The sequence below is a fragment of the Oreochromis aureus genome, linkage group 17 (assembly GCF_013358895.1).
Source record: "Oreochromis aureus strain Israel breed Guangdong linkage group 17, ZZ_aureus, whole genome shotgun sequence".
In the NCBI taxonomy this organism is placed as follows: domain Eukaryota; kingdom Metazoa; phylum Chordata; class Actinopteri; order Cichliformes; family Cichlidae; genus Oreochromis; species Oreochromis aureus.
The window spans coordinates 26,339,968-26,365,905 of record NC_052958.1 but is presented as its reverse complement, the minus strand read 5'-3'; the positions used below and the strand labels follow the sequence as shown (position 1 = coordinate 26,365,905).

General features: G+C 37.9%; 2 protein-coding genes across 3 annotated transcripts in view; one reads left to right on the top strand and one right to left on the bottom strand.

Moving 5' to 3' along the window:
• LOC116329384 (pituitary adenylate cyclase-activating polypeptide type I receptor-like) overlaps positions 1–19,516 on the top strand; it is a 60,444-nt gene extending 40,928 nt beyond the window's left edge. Inside the window, exons 5-13 of the mRNA XM_031751385.2 lie at positions 2,473–2,570; positions 2,703–2,835; positions 9,082–9,235; positions 9,368–9,428; positions 10,897–10,966; positions 14,364–14,455; positions 14,571–14,700; positions 14,803–14,844; positions 16,071–19,516. Of these exons, the coding sequence (XP_031607245.1) occupies positions 2,473–2,570; positions 2,703–2,835; positions 9,082–9,235; positions 9,368–9,428; positions 10,897–10,966; positions 14,364–14,455; positions 14,571–14,700; positions 14,803–14,844; positions 16,071–16,277 (987 nt within the window). The 3' untranslated portion in view covers positions 16,278–19,516. The remainder of the gene's footprint in view (positions 1–2,472; positions 2,571–2,702; positions 2,836–9,081; positions 9,236–9,367; positions 9,429–10,896; positions 10,967–14,363; positions 14,456–14,570; positions 14,701–14,802; positions 14,845–16,070) is intronic.
• A 1,119-nt stretch (positions 19,517–20,635) lies between these two features.
• Positions 20,636–25,938, bottom strand: part of adcyap1r1b (adenylate cyclase activating polypeptide 1b (pituitary) receptor type I) — a 35,469-nt gene continuing 30,166 nt past the window's right edge. For both annotated transcript variants that reach the window (XM_031751383.2, XM_039601110.1), the window contains exon 14: positions 20,636–25,424. In XM_031751383.2, coding sequence (XP_031607243.1) covers positions 25,236–25,424 — 189 coding nt within the window. In that variant the 3' untranslated portion in view covers positions 20,636–25,235. The remainder of the gene's footprint in view (positions 25,425–25,938) is intronic.

Below are 25,938 nucleotides of genomic sequence, written 5' to 3'. Positions count from 1 at the left end.
CTAGTACATATGACAACCAGATAGGATTTTGAAATTTATAATACGTTTTAACTGATTGATCAATTGATTAATTGACTGGAAGTCCCAACCATCGCTTTAATAATTCTCAGCAGAGCTGAGCAGAAGCAGCCTAAAGTGTCATGGTAAGCGGGAGCTGACTGTGTGTGGAGTAAGAAGGAGGACCCAAGTGCGCACGATCTGATATCGTCGTGTTGGTGTTGTTCCCAGATCATCATAGTAAATGTTGTTCCAGGATCAACATTGCAAGTGACCAATCAGAATGTTGTGACGTCATACTTTTGCGACTTCGGGAAAAACCGCTGTAAAACAAAAAACTGTGCTTAAGCTGCGAGCAACCGCCTCTGTCCGCCGATCAACGGACCCTGACCCCAATCCTAACCCTAACCCTTTAATAAACGGTAAGCAGAATTGATATTGTCCTTGCAACATTGGAATTTCATAAATGCACGAATGGCTTGGCGTGCAAAAGAATAACGTCACAACAATGTGATTGGTCACTTGCAATGTTGAACCTGGAACAACATTTTCATGATGATCTGGGAACAACACCAACACGACGATATCAGATCATCCCCCAAGTGCAGACACGGAAGGAGATGGAACTGAGATTAAACAAAAGGCGAGCCATTTATTTTGCCTGATTAAACATAATTACAAAATAAAGCAAGGCGATCAGGGGCGAGTAAACTAGAACTAGAACCTAAACTGGGAAAACCTAAACTGTCAAGGACTGACTATGACAAACATGACATGAACATAATTCTGAACATAAGAAAACAAAATAATTCTGCTTGCAAGTAAGTATGACAAGAAAACATGAACTGAACAGAATCATGAAAATCCATTAACCCGATGTGACATGGACAGAAGGAAACCAGATGACCTGACACTGAACAAAGGAAGACAGAGGACTTAAATACACACAGGAGGTGATCAGGGAAGTGGAAACACATGGAGAAACAGCTGACTCAAATGAATATGACACCACAGGGGAAGAGTGAAAAATAAACACACTGAACAATGAAAGATAAGACTTTCAAAATAAAATGGGAAACATTGAAAGATGTAAACATGACAATACAAGCTTGACAATGTGGAACACACAGACACACATGACAGACTGGACGAGAAACAGGACACAAAAAACCAAGGACACAAATGATAGTAATGATTGCTGAACTAAAACTCAGCTACACCCTAATTAAGAATAACACAAGGACTTATAATCACAAACTTAACATAAGAACTCAAAAATACAGAATGAACTCAAAATGCTGGGTCACAGACCCTGCCCCTGGCATAAAGCTTCACTCTACCAGAATGGAGTTAACTTGTTCAGGAAAGACAAATCAGTCAAAATCAAATTAGATCATGTAGGAGTGTGAACTGTTTCTTGTCTCTATTTTGGCTCTGAGATGTGCCAGTGATCTGTCCATGGATTGGTGCCAGCTTTGCTGCAACCTTATTACATTATTACCAACACAGGACAGTCTTTCTGGTAGGAGGCCCCTGAGGGTGGCAAATTTTGGGGGCTGGCCAGTGCACACAATCCAGGGGAGAACTGTGTGGAATCCTGTGAAACATCCTTTTTCTTCACAGGACTGCAAGAACAAGCATGTTTTAAATGTGATTCCTAATTGATCAAGTATCCACTGATAACAGGAGAGGTGAAATATATTAATGCAGCTGCTGGTATTCTGGGCATCAGTGTTAATAATGAAACTGCTCCGCCTATTTCTAAATAGATTTCTCCAGAGTTGTATTACAGTAAATTTGGTTCAGGCTGCATCAAATGTAGCAGCTGCATTATTCAATGAACAACTCATAAAGACAAACATAAAAAAAAGGCGGATGGGTCATTATCTCGTCACATTATTGAACACTTGAAGGTTGTGAATGAGCGGTAGGTTAATACTAGCTAATGTCTGTTTAGGTTCTCAGGATAATAGTTTGCCATTTCTTGACTGTGCTGTGCACATTGGGGAAAAGTCAACATTTAAGTTTACCACAAGCCCACACACACAGACCAGTATCTACTCTTTGACTCCCACCACCCTCTGGAGCACAAACATGGAGTAATCAGCACCCTACAACACCGGGCAGAAAGCATCCCCACTAAGCCAGAAGGGAAAGAAAAAGAACACATACATGTAAAGAAAGCTCTCAAAACACGTGTTATCCCAAATGGGCTTTCACCAATAAGCAACGATGGGTAGGAAAGAAGGTCAGGCACAAACTAGGGAGAAACAGAATGAAAAATGGATGCCAATGTTCACATTTTGGACAGAAAATTCAGATGGTTTGAAAGAGGAGTGAAATAAGGCATCTATGTCCACTAAGAACAGCCATTGTTGAACAAAAGGGTTGGCTTACAACACCAGCTGTCTGCCACCTACAGTGCAGCTTTGAGATCCCTTCCTTTAACCCACACTCACTTCTTTTTTTTTTCAGACAACATATTTCTCCAACTTCAAACAGGTGTACACTGCTGGCTACGCTACCTCCCTCATCTCTCTTATATCAGCTATTTTTGTCTTCACTGTCTTCAGGTAATGCTGGAGGTCTCATTGAAAAATATTAGACTCTTTTAGACTGAATGACTCACACTGGAATAAAATAGTGAATGAAAATTTATCCAAACAGATTCATTCTTTTTCATTCTTTTTTCTTCTACTCTTTAGGAAATTTCACTGCACCAGGAACTACATCCACATGAACTTGTTCTTCTCATTCATCCTGAGAGCGAGTGCTGTCTTTATCAAAGACGCTATCCTTTTTTCTGATGAAAACATGGACCACTGCTTTATGTCTACAGTGAGTATGTCATCTTCCATGCCCATCAAAGGCACTATATTTACTTAAGAAAACCAGCAGTAGGATTAAGGATAGTATGGAAAAACTATTTTACTTAAGTGAAAAAAAATTAAAAACTAGGTTACAGAAAAAAACAAAAAAACTCACTGAAATTATATTGTGTGGTTGCAAAATGAGCTAAAGTGGGACACTCCCTTAGTTTTTAGGTTGTGGAGGCATTGATGCATATCATTAATGACATAGATATTCCATTCTCATTAAACATATAGCTCATAGACTCCAGTTCCCCCAAGACAGAGATAGATGGGTGGATATGTGGATGTGTCTATGTGTTAGTGAGTCAGCTGTTTGCAAAAGGTGACTCACTAAGTAAGATTGACCATTTCAAATATTTATTTTAAACATTTTAAATAGTAAAACTAATACAGAAACTTAAAAACTAAAATCAATGTTTATTTTTTTTAAATTATAAACTAGCTGAAACATAGCTAAACTAAAAGTAAAACCTGAAGATTGGGGTGATTACTCAAAACAAGTAATCCACTACAGTTTACACTTCACGTTTTAAAAGTATTTTCTTTCATCCGACCATTTTCTTTTGCTTATCTAGTGAAAGGTTACAAGGATGCTCTCAAGCTATGACTCTGTCCAGTCATAGCTTGCGAGGGAGACACAACCTGGGCAGGTATGCACACATCCATTCTGGGTTACATTGATAGCCATCAGTTAGTGGAGAAAACTGCAGTACCCAGAGAGAATCCACAGAGGCACAGCAAGAAATATGCAGCCTCCACATAAAAGAGCGCCACCTTGCTGGCCTTCACAGGGAAGGTTACTTCATGTGGAAAATAATTAATTGCATGACTTATTATATTTTTTATTTTGTTACTTGGCAACAGTGCCTGTGTAAATAGCAAGCTAACAATAAAAATATGATATGTACACATATCCTCTCCCATCCACTACTTCGGGACTGACGTCACTGACTGCTCTTTATGGTCCCCCTCTGATTCATTCTTGCAATAAGGAAGAACTAATGAGCATAATATCACTCCTCAGTTTTTAGAGTGCTTGGTCCCTTTTGTACTTCTGCAGCATGAATTAAACTCAATAAAAAATATACCTTGGATCATTTTTTTCCTATCCACCCCAGATGCAGATAAGTAAATGGTACTTAATTGTCAGTGTGGTACTTCAATTCAATTCAATTTTATTTATATAGCGCCAAATTACAACAACAGTCAACTCAAGGCACTTTATATTATAAGGTAGACCCTACAACAATACATAGAGAGAAACCCCACAATCATATGAGCCCCTATGAGCAAGCACTTTGGCGACAGTGGGAAGGAAAAAACCCCTTTTAACAGGAAGAAACCTCCGGCAGAACCAGGCTCAGGGAGGGGCGGCCATCTGCTGCAACCAGTTGGGGTCAGAGAAGGAAGACAGGATAACACATATGCTGTGGAAGAGAGACAGAGATTAATAGTAAGTATGATTCAATGCAGAGAGGGCTATTAACACATAGTGAGTGAAAAAGGTGACTGAAGAAGAAATACTCAATGCATCATGGGAATTCCCCAGCAGCCTTCACCTATTGCAGCATAACCAAGGGTGGAATTAAGGGTCACCTGATCTAGCCCAAACTGTGTGCTTAATCAAAAAAGAAAGCCTAATCTTAAAAGTAGAGATAGTGTCTGTCTCCCGAATCCAAACTGGAAGCTGGTTCCATAGAAGAGGGGCCTGAAAACTGAAGCCTCTGCCTCCCATTCTACTTTTAAATACTGTAGGAACAACAAGTAAACCTGCAGTGTGAGAGACAAGTGCTCTAATGTGGTGATATGGTACTACAAGGTCATTAAGATAAGATGGGGCCTGATTATTTAAGACCTTGTATGTGAGGAGCAGGATTTTGAATTCAGTTCTGGATTTAACAGGGAGCCAATGAAGGGAAGCCAATATAGGAGAAATATGCTCTCTCTTTCTAGTCCCTGTCAGTACTCTTGCTGCAGCATTTTGGATTAACAACTTAATTGGTTCCAGACATTGGTTCACATCCACTTTCACCCATTCACATGCACACATTCATACAGTGTTTTTTTCTGTATGCCTTTTACCTCTTTATATCATTCAAAAACTCATTCTCCCATGGATGCATTAAGGGTAATTTGGGGTTCAGTTTTACCCAAGAAACATCGGCATACAGACTGGCGCAGCCAGGGACTGAGCTACTGCACCAGTTCCAAAACTAACCTTGAAGAAAAAAAAAAACTATTTTCATGATAATCACTAATGAAAAGTGTGTCAAAAATTCTGGGTTACTTGGACAAGTGCTCCAATTTCTAGTTAAGAATATAGTTGGGGGAAAAGGCAGTGATCCTTTCAAAATAGCCCTTTATTTTGGCAGCACCACAATTACAATGACTTCCAAAATGTGCAACACAAGAAGTATGTTTTAAAGCTATAATCAGAACTTGTCAAGTGTTGCAAAAAGCAGTTTCACCCCGGTTCGTATATTCGTCAGGCCTCCAGAAAGAACACCGGGACTCAGTAGTCAATTAACAATACCTTTATTAATACACACTTATTGATTATACCTTCTAGAAGGGAGATGTACAGAACCCCGGACTTTCTCTGCAGATCTCAACTCCTTTGTCTATTACATGCAGTTTTGTATAAGTGACCCCCCTTCTAATCCCTCTACGAGGTGCCATAAAACTAAGCACTATGTTTACATGTTTGTGTGTGCGAGCACGTGAATGCCTACATGTGCGCTGCGTCCCAGCGTGTCTATGTGAGTGCTCGTGAGTGACTATGTGCGCATACCTGTGTGTATGTGTGTGTGCACGTGAGTGAGTGTGCATGTGGGTGTGGGTGCGTAAGAATTAAAGCACTGTAGGTGTGTGTGTCTCTATATAGTGACTCCCCGGAGGTCATAAAACCCCATCTCCGTTCCAGACCACAGTTATCAAGTTACAAATTTTGAGACCCCCACACAGGTATTCTCTGGGGAATTTCCACTCAGCATTAACTCTTCTTTGTCTTACATTCACAGTTCAACTGGGGGAGGGTCTCCTAAAATCTACTCCTAAGTTTATGACACAGTCAGGCCTTTATTACATCCAGGGCAGTGTCAGTGTCTCTACAATAGTTCTATCCTATCTAACACATTCCTAAACTCTAAAATAAGCTAAACATTCCTACACAAGTAATCTTGGAAAAAGTAACTAAACTTGGTCAATTATTTCTTCAGACTTTACATGTCAAACCTTCTCAGAAGAAACAAGACATGTTGGCAATTTCACAATGTATTAAACAAACAGGGGTCTCAGTAGCATGTGGAAGAACAATACGCAGAATCAGCCTGGCACCACCTCTTCATGCTGGTCACAATCTGGACACACTACTGTAGTGGGATGGTATCCCATTCTTCAATCAGCACTTGTCACAGGTCAACCAAATAAACAGGCTTTCCAATGGTATGAGATTTATTGGTAAGACCCTTTGAAACAATAAAGAAATAATAAACCAAATAATAATCCAATTTAAGTTTTTCAATTTAATCTGTCGGTACAGGTTAGATTATTGTCTCTATCCAGGCATATTCTTTTTACAATTACTAGGTAAAACTGTTGCAGAAAAAAAGGGAGATAAAATATCCATCTTTCAACTGAAAGGTTTCTCTAAACTGTAGCAATGAGTTTGGTTAGCTGTGTTTGGTTTTCTTGATATAGACTCTGATGAGGTTAATAACTTAGAGAGCAGCAAGGAGCAAGACTGAAATGCTGGGAATGGCTGAGCAAAGAGCCAGTGAGAGCATAAATGAGTGGTGTTTCCCTTTGTGTTTTTCTCCTGATGAGGCTGTCTGGAGTGCTGGTAAGTGTGCCTCTTGTGTGGGTATCAGGGACCAGCACCAGAACATCAGCATGACTCGTAGAAAGGCTGTGAGGCACAACGAGTGGGTAATATGAAAAGAAAAAAGCCTACTCATGACACCAACAAAAACACGTTTTAAAGAAAAATACAGTGGGTAAGGCTAGATATGGATAAGAAGATGGTTCTAGAACAGGATTCACAGTGAAATCTATCAATCAGTAATACATTATGTATTAATTACGAACTGCCCAGATGTATCAAATATCATGTACAAAAGGTTAGCAGCTAACTAGTGAAGAAAATAGAACAAAATTACAGAAACAATGGAGAGCAAAACTAGAGCTAAAACACCTTGAATAGTGGGCATTCCTTCTGGTGGGAACAATCTAACTGAGGGTTACTCTTTAGAAATTTACAGGGAATTAGGCAACAGATTGCTAACAAGTTACTCTAATTTATTATGCTTTATGCATATAACATGCTTTTTACCACCATTGTCTGGATAGAATGAAGCTGTCATAGTGTGAAATAGGAAGTGGACTCACCCAAGTATCCCAGAATGCATTTCGTCCAACACCCGAAAGGTGAAAATGGCAGAGTAGTGAAAACTACAAGTAACATTTGAAATACTACTGTTTCTGTTGAACAAATTAAACTTTTAAGGTGTTTTTAGGCAAGAATGTAGATGTGTAAACTTCAAATATCTGTTCAATTTATCAAGACATGGCCTAAAAGTGCTCCAGTGTTTTCAGATAAGTCCCTTCCTGCTGGTCTAACAGCTAACTTGCCCCACCAGCTATCAACTGACCAGAAGGTCAAGGCACACTATACCCAGCGAGAACGCCTTATTTCAGGCACATCGTTTTAAGAACCCTCTATGGCTTTCACTACTCAGTGGAAGTGAAAAGAAAGAAATAATTCACGAAGCTTCATAACTGGATTATTTAACAAATTTTAAGGATTGCATAAGCACATAGCCTTTATGGAATTCCATATCAGTGTGATTTCTGCAACACTCAAAAGCCAACAACTCTGTGATGCATTGAGTGTTTCATCCCAGATGCCATGCTCCCCAAACACCATTTTGGCTGCCAGCTGTTTCGGAGTTCTGACATTTAGCTCACAGCAACAGAAAAAGACAAGAATATCAAAATTATTCTGAGATATAGACAGTGTACCAGTTTTGCTGGACTTAAGGGAAACTAAATCCAAAAATATTTTGTTAAACAGTAACAAGCTTGAATATTATTTACAAGCAAAATAAATATCTCAAAGTCCTCATCTTAAGACTCAAGTATTAAATAATTTAAATTTAATAAGTCCCTTAAGACAAAGGCAATTTATTGGTAATATAATTTATAAACTTCAATTAGCCATTAAAAGCCAGTTTCCATTTTGGAATAGCAAAAGAGTATTTACAAGAAAGTGACACGGTGAATGAATTAAAATCTGTGGGAGAATTCGTCAACACCAAAAATGATGGTAGAAGTAGAACTTCGAGGTCAAAGTCAGCATGCTTTTTCAGTCTGTTCTTTTAGATTTGACAAAAGATTTCATGCATGCAGTGTCTTTTAGTGACCATTCAATTTCAAATTTAATCAGATATGCCATCTTAAAATGAGCAACATGTGTGTGAATGATATATGTGAATGATAGTTGATGATTTATTCTCCTTTTTGATTCAAATGGTAGCCCTGAAATGCAGCTCCATCGCTATCTCCTCTTCCTTGTAAACAACCTGCAGATTTTATACAGTACTCTGGAATCGCTCCCCCTCCTCACTCAGGAGGTCTAATCCCTGTTGCTCATTCATCTGCTTGTTAATAAGGGACTTAACCGGTCTACTACTTGAGTCCTCTCACTCTGTTAATGGCACATGTTATATTTAATAGGACTCAAAATTAGTGACTGACACCATAAAGCCACCAGGAATGTGTTTAACTAGGAAGCTAAAGGCATTTATATACATCTCGACTTCTTTTTGCAACCGCCACCTACTGATTATTAAAGAGGTGCAGGTTTAAGGTGAAATGTGACCATCTTGTTTGGCAACAGATTGCCATTATAATAAACTATATTTGAACCATTCCAGAAATATTAAAAGACATAGTGTTAGTAAGAGGAGGATGAGACTGATCATTAATTATAATGAGTATAAATAAATACAATATAAAAAAACCCCCATGACTTCAAGCATGTGTGGAGGGAAATGGATGTTTCCCTGTAACATTAAAGTCTTGTGTTTTTTATAATTCTGAACATCGCTGTGGCTCATAAATTTATGGGTTTTATTGCTGCTGTCCCTAAAAATAAATGAGCCTTTCAGATGAAACTCATGTTCAGGAATCTTTTGTTTTTTTTGTCCCACAGCGATCCTGTAAATCAGCCGTGGCCTTCTTCCAGTTCAGTATCCTGGCTAACTACTTCTGGCTCCTGGTGGAGGGCATGTACCTGCAGACACTGCTCACTCTCACATTTGTCTTCCAGAAGAAATACTTCTGGTGGTACATACTTATTGGCTGGGGTTGGTACCTCACTCGTCATCATCCCGGTCTATCATATGTCCCTGTTTCCTTTCATGTGATTTCCTGCTTTTCATCTTGTTTCACTTTAGTTCTTTTCCTAATGATCAGGTCCCTCTGTTTGTGCCTCCCAGGTCTCCCGACGGTAATCATAACAGCTTGGATTCTAACTCGAAACTTCTACGACAACAGGGGGTGAGCAACAGCTGCAGGATATCAAGACAATATCAAATTAGAGAAAATTTAAATAACAAAAAATAATAATAATACATACACACTCAAATAACTTTAGACTAAACATAAAATTTTAATAAAAATAACATATTTTGTGATCTACTATTTGTTGCAAAAAAGGCTTTTTGATAATATATTCATTTGTACAGTAATTCACACCCACAGTGGTTTACAAAACTCTCGAGGATGACTCATTTCTTTATTTTTTGCAATGAAAACAGGAACTATTTGGAGCAAGTTATTGAATACAAGTGAAAATACAGTATAGAAGCAAAAACTCTAACAAGTTTGTACAATTCTAATGAACCTGAAAGTGAACATTTGCTATGACCACCTTTATTCTTCAGCAATGAAACCTCTTTGGCAAGTGTTCTTGTAATTTTTTTGACTTCAGGAATAGTTTTCCGGGCTTCTTTAAGAACACTCCAAAGTTCTTCTTTGGAAATTGACTGCTTTTTGATCCATTCTCTGTCACCTATAATAGAGCGTCCACCATGTTTTACAAATGACTGTAGATACTCCCCTGACCTCCTCTTTATGGACATATCATGATTCATCACCACACTAATATTGCCAGTTTCAGTGCAGTTCTTGTGTCATTGTGCCTACCTCAGTCTTTTCTCCTGGTTCTGTTCCTTAAGAATGGCTGCCAACATTCAACTGAGACCATTTCTGGTGAAGCTTCAGTTAACAGCAGATGGCTCAACTGAAGGGGCTGATGCTTTTCTCACATCCTGTGTCAGGCTAGTAACAAATTACCTAAAGATAAGGTTTAATTCAATTCAGTTTTATTTTTATAGCACCAAATCACAACACCCTTTGACTAAATGTGCTTTGTATTGCAAAGTAAAAACCCTACAGGGAGGGAGAGCATCTGCAGCAATAGGTTGGGTTGAGGAGGTTAAAACAGGACAAAAGACACACTGTGGATAGTCTTAAAAAGTAAATAGGGTGTCTGTCTCTCCACTTGTAATATAACATTGATTTTTTGCAAAGTTGTCTGTTCTATGTAAACACAACACTGGTTCCTCCCTTGAATTAGGTGTATTTTTTATACCTGTATGATTCATGTCAGTATGAAGTGGCTTAACAAACAAACAAACAAAATCTTGGGAAGATGGTCAGGACTGCAGTCAATACCACTTTCAGAAATGACATTATTATAAGAAAATCTGGTTCCTTGGAAGCAAAATATAAAGAAATGCGGAATGGCTCAAGATATTTGCACAGTACTAAAAATGTATTAGCTTATTGCTATTGGTTTTAAGTTTAATATATATTGTTGATTGTTTAAAGAATTCAAAGATACTATAAACAGCCTTGTAAACCAGTGGTAATATGGTAAGTTGTATGTTTTGGGATGAGGTGTACAGTATAATGGGTTTGGAACTGAATTTTGCCCCCCATGTCTGCCTGTTGTGTGTCTCAGGTGCTGGGATGACACAGATGTGGCCTTCATCTGGTGGATCATAAAAGCTCCAATAACTGCATCACTACTGGTGAGTACAGTAAAAGTGGGAGCCATTGCTGGATTATCAGAGTCCTCAATCTTGGCACAGTCCTGCATTTTGACTGTGCGGCTGCTATTGCAGACACTTATCTTGTCTTCACATTAGGAGCAACAATAACAAGTCAGGGAGAGTTGAGTCATATTCTACCTGGTCAATGCACAGAAGGTCAACAGAAATGACTACATCAGAATCTCTCTGGTTTTCCTGCTATTGTGTTATGTTTGTTTCATTAAGACTCTTATTACAGCTCCCATATCCCTCCTGACTCTAGAATTTATTTTATTATATGTTCATATTATCACTTTTTCTCTCTGCAGTGTTATAAAGTACCTTTATATTGTGGCACTTGTTTCAGTTTATTGCATCATATGTTTATGGTGTGTATATGTGTGTTTACAGTGGGGTTACAAATTCTCAATTCTTACTCATATAATTTGCCCTTGACTGAAGGGAATCACGTCTAGATTCCAAACCTCTCCTTGCACATGCGCAGTCACTAAAATCTTACTTGATTAGATTTCGACTTCTTTAAGGGCATCTGCTTGTGCAGTGGCTTTTTTGGTCGCTCTTTTATTGTTTCCAGCATTGCTATTTTTAGATCGCTCCATGAAAGTCATATTCAAACCACTTGTACATGCATTTTGCAATTTTACCAATGACCTTAAACTCAAAAAGTAAGTGTCAACTTCCTAACAAAAACGGATTTTGGCCATCATAATTGGTGGTAAACGGTACATCTTCTTAGATGATCCAGAAACCAAACAACAGTTTTCAATGAAAGACTCTAGAGTGTCCAGAGGTGGTGCATCTGGGATATTTAGCAGAAGTGTTCCATTAATGGTTGCTCTTGTGTGGATGGGAAACAGCTGGGGCTGAGACTGGTGAGTGGCAGCTTGGTGTCTGCAGCAGTGCTGTGGAGCTGGCTGTCTGGAGCAGCAGTTGAGAATATGTAAGATCAAGGGAGGAGACTGAATTTAACTCTGGTGAATAAGGCCAGGTAAGATTAATTGACTACAATTGTCTTTCCATCTGGGTCATGGAGATACACACACTTGAAATTGTTCGAGACTGCAGCATTTCCTACTAGCTGATAGACCCACTGAGAGAGGCTTGTCCATAGATTTTTAAACTGAGGAGGAAATCCTAAAGATCCTCATATTTCCCCAGAGATCTTCTGGGTCCATGTTTAGTGCCAATGTTTTGTCATGAATTGCAATGTTTTGGACTGAAATGCAGACATGTGAAGACGAAGGCAAACAAGCCTTTGCTGAGAAGCAAAAAATTCACTGGGAGAATAAACAAAATCCACAACTGGCAAGAAATATGCAGGAGAGGTTAACAGACACTGACAGAAAGGACCAGAGAGAAGACAGCGCTATGTATACACAGAAGGACAATCAGGGAAAGTGGACACAGCTGGGAAAAACAGGTGCAGACAATCAAGACAACGAGAAAGCAGGGAAAGGAAAAGTAAATGCAAACCACTACAGACAAGTACAGCTACCAAAATAAAATAGGAAGAGATAATGATAGCTAAATGAGGAAATCCTGACACATGAATGAGCTAAATCTAGGGGCATTCATATGAGTGTAAAACAGAATAACTCGAACTAAACACTTTAGACAGAAAATACTAAGAAATAATACATCCACGTTGAGACGGGTGGATGAAGCGCTGTGAAACTTTGAGGCTTCTTCCTGATTGTACTGAAAAAAGATTCAAAGATTCAAAGCCTCCAAGACAGATACTACTAGTGACATCTAGTGCTCATGTGCAATTATAGCAGCCACGAATTTCCAAATGATTCACACAATTCAGTGATTCCAGTTCCAAAACAAAAGAGATAAATTAAATCTTAAGAATCAGAATCACTTTATTAATCCCTAGGGAAACTGTGTGGGTTACAGTTGCTCCAAGACAGTAAGAGTAACAGACTAAACTATTTAAACAATACAATATGTTACAGATTTTGCAAATTTAAGAAATAGCACCAATATATACAAATCAGTCAATTATAAATATCAAGGATTAACAGGGGTGGTTGTAAATAGATATCAAGAATATTACAGAGTAGAAAAGAGCATGTGCAAAAAGGGTGTAACTGTTGCTGTGTTTACAGTGTATTCGATGGAGGAGTTGTACAGGGAGATGGCCATGGCCAGGAATGATTTCCTGAGTCGTTCAACGGCGTCTTCATTCTAAGAGTTATTGCCCACACATGAAAGTGATACAACATTTTGAAATGTCAAGTTGCTAATAAAATGTTTAACAGGGTCAAAATGACATAGGAATTAATGCAACACCACTTTTCCAGCATGCTGGGTTGCCTAGCAAAACTTACTGTTCAGCCACATTTTGACATAAAGACTCACAAATTTTTTTTAAAAATATATATAAGAGATTGTAGTTAGATAAAATATTAATAATTAGGCTACTGCAGGCCTGAATGGGTCGTGCAAAAAAAGTGATTTCCTGCATTTAACCGTTGTAAATTAGTTATTTATTACGTATCAAACTTGTCAAACATCCTCTCATGAATGATATCAAGTCATTTTGAGGTGAAAGCGCATTCCTCTCACAGGGCAGAAGCTGCAATCACTTTAGGCAAAGTCAGTTTTTTTTATATTCTTTGTTTATCCAGGTATAAATGCTTAATGGAATTAAAAATATCTTTTTCAAAAGAAATCTGTCCACAAAGGCACACAGTACTAGGTATAAGGCAGAGTTAGTTACAGGCTAACCCCTTGATAACGTCTGCTGGCTACAGGCATAATAAACATATCAAAGTCTTTAGACATAACAAAGTAAGTAAGTGTGAGTTGTTCAAACCAATAATCAACCAATTAATCAATAATTGATCTTTTTTTAAAATTACAAAAGATATTAGATGAAAATAGTCAAGATGACCCGGCCTGGCAGTTCTAGTGTTTAATGTGTCGTCCTGTTATCAGGCTACTTAAAACATAATTTAGATTGTTATGACAGGTTTGTACTGTTAAGTAAGATGATAAGTATTTCAACATCAGTGTTTTGGAGGGATGATTCAAGGTTTTTGGCAACTTTTAATGCCAAAAAAGATCTGTTGCAACACTGCAAAGCAGTACACCAAACATTTTTCATCTCCCCATAACAAATGAAACAGGGCTAAAGAGTTGAACCCATCACCAAGCTTCCAGTGTTTCACTGTGATGTATGAAGCCTCAAGCATTATCTGTCATATGGTCACAGAGGTTTGATTCAAGCCTCAACACGGTGTTTTGAACCAGTCTGCTTCAACAGAGTGAAGCAGGCTTCAGCCTAAGTGTCAAATGTTCCATCTCTAGTTAAATGTTAACAATATTCTGATACATTACTAATTTTGTGCTTCCCACTTGTTTCATGTAGGTGAACTTCGTGATCTTCATCAACGTAATCCGTATTCTGGTCCAGAAGCTTAGGTCTCCTGGTGTTGGTGGCAATGATACCAGTCACTTCAAGTGAGACAGAATAAATGCTGCTGCGTGAGAATGCATAAAGAACAAATATAAAGTCACAGCGGATAGTGAATCTGCATGTGTAGAATGTGTCTGTGTTTTGCATGTGTGTGTGCAGGAGGCTGGCCAAGTCCACTCTGCTGCTCATCCCACTATTCGGGATGCATTACATGGTGTTTGCCTTCCTGCCAGAAAACACAGGGACAGAGGCACGCATCTTCATAGAGCTCGGCGTGGGTTCCTTCCAGGTAGAACCCAAAATACACATCAACATATAAAGGTAAAAAAGAATAAATATATGTCATGAAAGCATATGTAATACTCTTGAATACTCTATCTCTGCTCTCAAGGGTTTTGTGGTGGCACTGCTCTACTGTTTCTTGAATGGTGAGGTAAGTAAAGTAAATCCTAAACAACATTACGAGATGTAATGCCTGGACTATTTCATAGTCATAGTCATATATGGTCTGACTGTAGATTTTTTTTTTTCATTTAAACGGTTCATAAAACTGCACAGATGATGCAAATCAGAGATAAAATAAACAAAACAGTGCTGCAGTACAGCACCCTTAATTAAATGTGGAAAGTTGCAGTAAAGAGTATGCCAAAGTAGGGTTGGTGGAATCAGTATCAGGTCCATCCTGAAGGAATCTAGCTTTTAGTGGAATTACCAGCACAATCTCTCTATGTGCTCCATTTTTTGCTTCTTTTTGCCCTTCCCCCGACAATTTGTCGCAGTCAATAACTACCACCCCCAAACCTAGTTCTGCCAGAGTTCAATAAACAGAGTTCATTTGGAAAAATTGAACATGATTGATTGAGATAAAGAAATTAATGTATTTGGCCAATAGACTCCGATGGCCCATCATGGCAATGACAGGATTTAGGACAGGACCCCACGGAGTCTAGACGCTGGTGGTGGTGAAAATGAAGGTTGTTCTTTTAAACTATGCAACGTGGAGGCTGATTGTTCCAAAGAAGGCAGGCAAGAAGATGATTGAAGTAGAGTAATGATAACAGCACTGAGTTTGACAGTGTGGGAAAGCAGTATTGATGTAAAGAACAGAAAAGCAGCCTTACATCAGGGAAAGCAGCCAGAAGACTGATTACAGATGTTCCTTATTGGATGCACAAGCTTAATTTCTTCCTTTCCATCATTGCTAAGTGCCACGCACAGGATTCTCTTCTGTATTACATCAAATTTCACTATGTTACAATTACTGTAACTGTTGTGTTGTAGAAATAAAACTGAAGGGAATTGAATAAACTAATAAGATGTCAGGAACCTCATAATCTATAGGCACCTGACCAATGAGGACTATTTAGAGCCATTTAATCATCGTCCTTAGAAAAGGACTAATCAGATTAAAAGCACCTGAGTAGCAACAAGAAAGACTTGTAGTGTTTTGAAATAATTACATTTTGTTTTACTATCTTTTACTAGATGAGGCATATTTAACAAAAATGTGCATACTGGAAAGGCTAAAATTAGCTACTTTAGTTCTCTTGTAGATGGTAGGGGGAAACAAACACTTGGAAAGCTTCATGCAGGTACATTGTGTATTTCCTACTTCTAAAAACAGTTATCTGGAATGTATGTATTCCATCTTGATTTCAGGTGCAGGCTGAGCTCAAGAAGAGGTTTTGGAAGTGGCAGACTCAGAGTTACCTGAGCTACAGTAAACGACGGCGCACCCTATTCACTGAAAGCAGCACAATCACTCAGATATCTGTCCTGGACAAATCCAGCCCAAAAGATCGGCCAGGCTCTGAGACACGCGCCCTCACCAACACCGTCACACACAGCAACGTGTCGGCTGTGTGAAAAACAGCCGACAGCACCAGTAGTTGTGTCCTTTTCTACACCTGCCTGGTTAGCAGAGACTAAACCACAGAGCCTGATTGTTGAACGTTTGAGGTACCTCCTAATTTGTATGCTACATTTTTTGTTTTTAGAAGTGTGGGACTTGTAGGCTTACCGTACACTAAGTCTAATTTGAGTTCAGCTCATTAATTCATAACATCCTACACATCTTTCACATTTAACTTTTCTCCATGATGACACTAGATATCATGTTGGCAGAACAAGAGGTCATTTTTTTTTACATTTTCTTTTTATGCTCCGGGGCCCCTCCTCCACATCTTACTCACAACCACCAATTTTTTTTCTCGCCTTGTTTATCACAAAACCAAGTCTTGAACTGCTCAGTTTTGTGGGTGAATGTTTTAGTATTTTGCTTATTATTTTCTTCCAACCTGCTCTTTAAAGGAAATGGGCAAAAACAAAATGCATATGTCTTCATTGTTGCGTCAAGCAGGCACAAGACAGACAGTTTTAAATGTATAATTACAGGTGAATCAATTTTAAACCTTTCTAAAATTCTGAAAATTGTATCACCCCTTTTCGTTTAGTCTTTAGTGGTTGTGCAGTATTGATAAATCTATTTATTGATTAGAAAACATGAATTAAACTGAACCTGTTATGCTCATTTCTAGCTCCATAATTTTATATTTGGACAATACTAGAATAGCTTTGCATGACAGTTCAAAATAATCCTTATTGTCATATACTGGGCTTTAGTGCTGTCCATCCACTGTTTGAAACAAACTCCTTCCTCCTTTTATCTGATTGGCTCTCCCCTAACAGCAGATGATCATATTCGGGAGATCTCCTCTCTCTTATGTTGTAGATTCCTTCTTCAGCCAGTGACCTCGTTATTAAAAGCTTTCGTTATTATGACCATTCAACACTGTAACAGTTTAGTATATGAAAAAAAAGGAAAAGCAGAATATGTCTAAAATAAAACAGATATATAGAGCATACATAGTTTTTAAAACAGGTTATTGAAAGACAGAAAAGAAGATGAAAACAGGGTGAGGATGAAACGACCATGTACTTTTTACTAAATATTCTTCTGTTTGCTAATTCTAATGTGAGCACAGCTCATAAATGAGTTTTCTTTGTCAGTCACCAGACTTTACCAAAGCCCTGTAGATACAATAGTTAGTTTTTAAATCACTGCTGAAGTAAACAATAACACGTGTTATTGGTGGACATAGCTTTGGGGTATAAAAAGTGATGCCAGTGCAAAAGTGCCTTACATTTGCTTTTTTTCATGGCCAGTAGGGGGCAACTCCTCTGGTTGCAAAAAGACCTGTGTTGAAGTCAATGAGAAAATGACGCTTAATTCAGTTCAATTCAGTTTTATTTATCACCTTAAGGTGGTCAATATATTTTAATGTAGACCTTACATAATAAATAAATTAGCTCCCTCTTGGGGCACTTTATGCACTGACTCAGTAGTTTCAGCTCACAATGACTAAAATATGAAGTTAATTTTGTTCAAGTTTGAGTTAGTCATTGTTAGCGTCAGAAAAAAGACTTATTCTGGAAGCGGCTTGTCAGTCACTGATATCCTTGATTTCATTTCTGAGCCGCTCCTAAGTCGTCAGCGAAACACCAAGATGGCAACAGTAAAATTGCTCAACTCGAAGCTTAACAGGACTTCAGTAACCATCGGGTGATGTTGTGGTGGCTGTGTACATGTCTTATATACAGTCTGTGGTGATGACAGATAAAGTAAGAGACACAAAGGGTTTCTATATTGAAGTACAGCCTGAAATTATTTTAAAAAGTGGTAATTTATTTATTATGTTTAAATACAATAAGCCAGCATGCAACACTGCTGTTCCCCAATGTTCCCTAATGTTCCCATCACAATCGTACAAGGATACATACATTCAAATTTTATTAAGACTTAAAACACTGGCCACTTCCTCAGAAGACATTAGGCAGCTGTTCAGATTTTTCATTTTGATTTAAGCTATCCAACAATAATCATCACATTGAAATTTAGATGTAACTTAGGAACCAGACTAGCAAGCTAGCACTGATAGTAGCTGATAACAGAGCTCTGGCTAATGTCGGAGTCTTTTTCTTGGCAGTAAAAAACACTTGCTCCATCAGCAGCTTCCTGTTCCATAGCCAGATGGCATAACCAGTTATATTTGCTGTTACACATGACATAGTGAGCGGTGCTGCTTGTAAAAATGAAAACTCTGGAGATATGTTCACAAAAGACACTACTCTAGTTGCAGACACTTTTGATACGACTATAGACCTGAGGCTACTTTTTCATGTACTTAATACAAACAAAGAGTTCAGATCAGAAAGAGGACCTAAACATGTGTTCCCTAAAAAATTAATGTAAGCAGGTTTTGTAGGGGTACTATTTTTCAGTCTCAAAATTATTCAAAAAATTTCTTTTGAATACAACATAGATCCTCAAACAGATGATTTCGTTTTTTGGGGGTTTTTTTTAGGTACCTTCAACTTAAATTATATCTGTGATTGATCAGGATGTAAAAGACAAAGCCGAAAAGGTCCCACATACATGTTCACTGTGGCATTTAAGAACTCTAGTGAACAGTGATTAATGGTATCTCGAACGTTGGGTATTGTATTGTAATCAAGTTTCAGAGAGACACGTTTATACACACACATTGCACAGTGCACTTGTGCACATCTGGAGCACTACACTGTAAAATCTATTTATTGTGAAATTATTGTTTTAATGTCTCTGTGTGAATGTAAATAGACTTCAAATAGAGTTTACATATATTTTACAATCTTGCAGTTTGACTTACAGATTTCTATAACCACCACAGTAAATGGCCTTCTTACCATAGTAAATGAAAGATAGTTAAAATGTTTAAAATTTAAAATTCCCAAGTTGGTGTTTAATTCAGTTCAATTCAGTTTTATTTATACAGCACCAAATCACAACAGTCGCCTCAAGGCGCTTTATATTGTAAGGTAGACCCTACAAATACATACAGTTTACATTCCCCATTTTTTGTATCATACTGTACATACATGTAACTTACTTTTATTCTTATATACTGTAATATTACAAAACGTTGAAAATGAAAAAGAAGTGTTTGTGTACATGTTCCTATTTATTAGCATAGGTTCAGATAAGTCTATTTACCAATTACTAAGCTAATGCTAATGCCAACACTGATCTAGAACCTCTTTCCTCTAATAAAGAATTTTGATTGATAGGCTGCTTTTAGTATGATAACTGAGTACTGATGTGATATCTGTCTTTTGACACAATAGGAATTACACATGTATGTAGAGTGCATACTGCATACACACATATGTACATGTGTACACATTTAAAGTGTTGTCCATGAAAGACATATAACCTTAATCAGCTACTTACCAGGATAGTGCCTTTTCTCATGCAGTATAGCTCGATGTTTCCCAGCAGTTCAGCTGGACTTTAAGTTTGCATCCAAACTCTGTGTAACCCAGTAAGACTGTGATACTGTACCATATGCTTTTGCTGAGCTATGTGATAAATGTGTTGCTCTGTTAAAAATTGTGCAATTAGGAAGTGAATTTTTATTCTAATGAAGGATGAAAAAGCTGTGTATGTTGTGTGGACTTTGCAGTTTAGATTGTCTTTTACATTGTAGGAATTACACAATGTTTTTTTTCCCCCTTTACTTATAAGTGTGATGTGAATGTTTCTCTTGCAGGTTCCAGTTTACTACATGAGTGCAAGTTTCTGCTTTGGTCTTTGCTTCTTCAGGGAGGGGATATATAAGTATAAGGCTGGCTTTTAATCAAGCAGAGCATTAGTTCACATGCTGCAGGCCCAGCAGATCAGCTGAGTGCTGAGTGTCAACTCACATCAGCTGATGGCTCAGCTGATATTCGTTTACATGTCCAACTGGTAATGAAGAGCAAATTATTTCAACTGTACTTCATTTCATTTGTTTTTTAAATAGCACCTATTAACCACAATAGTAATCTCAGGTGACTATTGTGGTAAATCTTATACTTGCTTGCTGCTTAATGTCATGAAACAGAGTCATAGTACCAGAAAGAAATATTATTCTTTTGATGATAGTGGACCATCCTGAAATATTATTAACTATAATTTTGGTGGTGTCTTTGGCCCTAAATACTAATCCTACAGGAAATGTTGGGCAATATATTAAAAAAACCATAGAAGAGGGCTGGTGCCACCCTCTGACCCCTCTGGATGTTGCCCTGATTAAATCCTAGAGTGCTCAGTTGTTATATAGCAGTCTTTTAAAAAATATAATAGTATTTCAAAGATTTACATCTTTGAACTACAAGACAGCATTGACAAACAACATTGAACCAACAAGTTAAAAACATTTATTGTTGATATTTACATGATGTACAAAAACCTTTCTAATGTGCACACACACAAAAAAAAGTTAAAATGGTAGTGTGCAGTGAGAGAGATCAAATAAAAAGGAGCTCATGAGCAGACAGGAGGAGACTCATAGCAGAGATCTTCACGTTAATTTTACCTTCAGCAATCTGTACACAGACTGCTGAGCCCCATAGCAATCAGTACAATAAAGCAATTGAAGAGACAGCCTATGTCAAAAAGAAATTCATTAGAAATCAACTTTCTTGTCATGCTATGCAAAAAAAAACAAAAAAACAACCCAGCAGTTTTTATGGCACTGTACCTTTCCTCATGTTTGTGAACATTGACATTCAAAGGAAAAGTATTTAATGGGTCCTGATGGGAGTTAAACTACAATCTGATAAAGCATTCACAGTTGAAACCCAATATCTGTGTTCTAGCTTATTAATTGCTTCACCCACTCGTCTGAGGGATTTAAAACAAGGACACAGCTCAGATTCCCTTAATGGCATGAAAGCCCGACCCTCCCCTGTGATTACGTCTGCTGGTCAAATGAGATCAAAACATTTTGAAGCGCATGCATCAGCCGATTAGAGTACAGAGGCATTACAGGAGGCTTTATACTTTTAGCAAACACAATCACCATTTACTAAAAATAAAAATATGAGAACAATCACAGCGCAGTTTTTAAATGACAGCTATTTACTTTGAACCACAAAAACTTTTTGCAAGGTACAACAGGCAGCTTGTTTCTGTCTTGCACATTTACACTGCAGTTTATTTAGTCACAAAGGTTGATTACACACCTTTCAAACACTTTAACTAACTACTTCATTGTCAAAAACAACAGGTTCTTATAGTAACAGCAACATCTTTGTTTGACATCAACATAGTACTGGCAATCTAAGGCTCTAACTTTAATTTTAACATTAAAGGAAATCATAAATATATGGTTTAAAACTGGAATGGTGAGATTGTCAAAATGTTTGTGATGAGCTCAACTGAAGACCCCAAGTGAACCAGAGCAGAGGTGGTGATTGACCAGCCCTTTCCCTGTATGAACCAGGGCCCCCTATGGCTGCTGTTGCATCTGCACTGGTATTGTTTTAGCTCAGACTAAATGCATACACAGCAGATTAGCAGGACAACACAGTTTCTGGTCAGCCCTTCTTTTCTGTCTTTGCTTTTGACTCGTCTGAACTCCTAGAAAGTGAATATTTGCAGGTCCAAAGACGCCTTAAGTTTAGGGGGGGAAATGACACTTTTACAGTTACAAACAGTATCAATGTGATTTTATTGGCTACATTTTAATATCATGTTAGAAATCAATACACAAAATAGACAACTTTTTTTTTCTTTTTGGGTATCGCAATTGGCTAAAAATTCTAGAAAATAAGTTGGATATCCAAATGTGACACTGCCTTTAAACCCTAGATGGATCACTGGTAATGTGTAGGATGTTAAGTGGATATTTTTAAGTTATTTATTAATTTTTCATTATTAATTATATATATTTGTATTGTTTATTTTTACTAAAATACCCCAAAAGTCTAAATATTTTAAAAATCAAAGTTAAAAGACAACCAGCTTAATACAATACTGTGGCAAGGGAAATAATTTATTAACTTGACTGACTAATTTTCAAGTGAGCCTAATCAATTTAACCTAAACACACATTTGTTTAGTACAATTTTATCTTTACTTTAAAATATCTGTTTAAGTGGTTTTTGGTCCAAGTTATTTATTTTATTAAACTTTTGGGGTTTAATATAAGGCGTCTTCTTACCTGTAAATCACCAAAACGATATTTATGGTGTAACTTCAAACAGCTGATATGGAAAACAGCTCAAACTATGATAACATGCTGAACTGAGGAGATGTGGTTTTCTTTTGTTATCAGTCATAAATAATGTGTATTTGTGACATACTTAGCAAAAATTCATTGTGCTAATCAAAGAATTTAATCAGGTTTTGAGTTTTAAAGGTCCTGTTTGTCTTTCATATTTAATAGTCAGAGTTTATCTCCTGTAAACAAGAAAACTGTCTTGTTTTTTGCAAATCCCCCAACAACAAATCAAAAAGCAAAATCATTAGTCAAGTCAAGTCAACCGCTTAACCGCTTCTTTAGTGCCTCATGAGAACTTTTCCTCATGTTTCTGCCATTAAGCAAAAAAAACAAACAAAAAACCCCATAACGGCCCACTAAATTAAGCATTTATTAGTGTGTAGATGTGATGTTGTGCTACACTGTACAATGGCCGCTATATTTAGAAGCAACACTGCTTTACTGACAACACTAACTGGTCATGTTCTCTGTGTCTCCTTTAACATGCTTTAAGGATTTTGAAGGCCTCCAGGGTTAAAATTAGTGTGAAGCATTGTAAAAGCACTTTGAAAAACCCTTTACTTTGCAGTTTAGTTTTTTGAAAAGAAAAGACAAATCTCCTTTTATTTGAACTCATCAACAGAAGTCAAAATACTTATTTTGTGCTTAAAGGCACTTTTGGAGACACAAAGTAGAGTCAAACAAGGGGTTTCAGAGGATAGCTGAGTCAGACCAAAAGGAAAAATCTGCAGTGACATCAGTTGCAATGCGAACTTGAGCATCGCAAACAGATACGGCCGTGCAAATACTCAGTGAAGAGCCGATTCATTTGTCTTTGGAATGAGAAAATTACCATCTCGGTATAAGTAACATCCATCTCAGCATACTTGTCTTTAAGCAGAATGAGCACATACAGCATCAGTAACAAAGAGCTGTTACAACGAGGAGAAAACCTCATTAATCAAAATAATTCAAACAGATTTTTCAAATGGTCCTCTGTCAGGAGAAAAATACAAAGGTTTTAGCCCGAAAGAAGAAGTGCTGTGATGTTTCTCATGGTCTATATCTCCACTTAGACCAGTATAGTTTTACACAGTTTCCTCCTGCAATAGGCTGTGGAGGAGATACATGTAGCACATTAGCTCCACAGCAGCCTGATAAACACTAAAAACCCTAAGAAAAAAAAAACATCCAAAAAAAACACTGAATTCTCACAAACAACCCACGTGGACAATAAATGCAGTTTCATGCAAGCAACTGAACTCATGACATTTCAGTCGTGTGCTCATTTTCATTGACATTTTCTGTACTATCGGCTGTTAAAACTACAGACGTGCTGACTACATCAGTGTCCTCAGACTTTTAAAAAAGGCCTGTTTGTGGTCGCATTCAGCAAACCTTAGCACTGTGGACACATCTGAAGATCAACATGATACATATTTTTAACTTTAATGGCATATTACCCAGAATATGTCCATATAATAATCTAGTAAATACTGCTTTTTCATTGTTTACCTCTTGGTGAAATTTTTCTGTGACAGAAGTTGTCTTCAACTACCTTTATATTATTTTAAATCTGTCACAGCTGAGGCTACGAATGATAATACTAAGCTTACACACACAGTCACTGTTTGTGCATCACGGGTGCTGCAGTCATTGACAGAAAAAAGGAGGACGGCTTTTTCAGTGTTTTATATGCACTGAAACAGAGGAGACAAAGGAGGGATTGTTTTGAATGTGGGTATGACGCCAATGAAACTGGCCAGGTTTGCTTTAGAGTCCCTGCTTCAGTCATTAACACTGATAAAGAGGCTGACAAAGAGAAACTTTCCTTCATGTTCAGGGTATTAAATATACAGCTTCTTTTAAAAGATCACTCCAGGTGTTTTGGGCCACACCAGAATAAATTGGAGTAGCAGCAGCACTTATCCTTAATTTACATCCTCAGATTGGGGCAGGCTTCACTTCCATGTGACACAAATTATTATTAATATTTATTTATTGTATTATTTTTTTAACCTCATCTTTCACACATCTCCACAGTGTGTAAAACAATCTTTTTGTTAAAAATCCAAAGTCCCAGTTGAGATAAGCGTCGGACACAGAGGACAACAGTTTGTACAAGCTAATAGGAAACTAATCTTCATGTTTAAATCCAGCGGCGTGTCCCGGTAAAATATTTACATCAGAGTCACCAGTGTTTACTTTCTTCAGTTAAATCACTTTTCATGGCACAGGAGCTGGGATATTAATTAAGGAATTAAGTGTAAAGTCATCTAAAATGTATCTTGAGAAAAGCATGAAACCTGAAGACCAAAGTGTCCTCAGACAGACTGGAATGATCAGTGTGATGGGATACATACTGTATTGTAGAGCTCTTTGGTCCCTCTGTGTTGCACAGCAAATACTGCAACACCAGACAATTCTGAACACCAATACAATATATACAGAGAGAGCCGGCACACATGCCTATTTAGTGGGGTTCCAGAACAGGAGAGTGAACCTACAGGCTGCACCTGAACGTGTCATTCAATTCACCTGACAGGTTTGGTCGTATTTCAGGGGATGCGGCCTCAGACGAGTGGCTGTTCTGGGTCGCTGGAGGTGAGTTGGGTTTCCATCATGATTTCATCGGGGTACGGGTTGGGGTAGGGGTTGAGGAACGGGTTGGTGAGGCTGGTCATTGGGAGGATTGTTGGTTTGGTGGCGTCAGGTCCGGAGGCGGCAGCGTCATCAGACTTGGCGTCCCCGTCGGTGCTGCTCAGGTGGCTGGAGTCTCGGCCTGCAGGCTGGACATGCGGATCTGGGAGCTGCTCTTGCTGAGGATGGAAAGCTGCGTCCCCCCATTCACCCCACTGCTCGCCAACGAAGGATGCCGGTGCTTCAGGTCCACAGCAAAGTACCTGTTCACCGTCCAGCTGCGCCATTTCCTCTTGATCTCCGATTGCACCTTGAGGGATATACTTCACAAGGTCATTATTAATGGACCTCGCTGGAAAGAGACAAGCTCAGTGCCTTCAGGCTCTACATTTCTAACTGTAAACGGTCATTTTCTTGTACCAGAAATTGCAGTCTCATGGTTTTACATCTACACACAGTTAAATTAGTCATGCATTCTATTCTAAGAAAATGCTGAGCTCCAAAAAAATGTTTCTACTAAAGGGATGAAAATGCAGATGTGCCAGACTCCCTTTACCCCTCATATTTTTTACAACCTGTTAAACTAAAGAAAGTGTATGTGAGAAAATATTTAAAACTTTATTATTACGGTCCTTTTTTATTTAACACTTTTATATTTACATGTTCCTTTTTCATTCTTTATTTATGTGGTTTTCAGAAATGCAAAGTGTTTGTTTAAGAGCATTTCGATTGGCATCAAACTGTAGACAGACCATGTGGTGCTGCAGAAGGGTGACATAATTCATTAAAAAAATAAAAATATTAATAGTAAAAATGTTTTGACT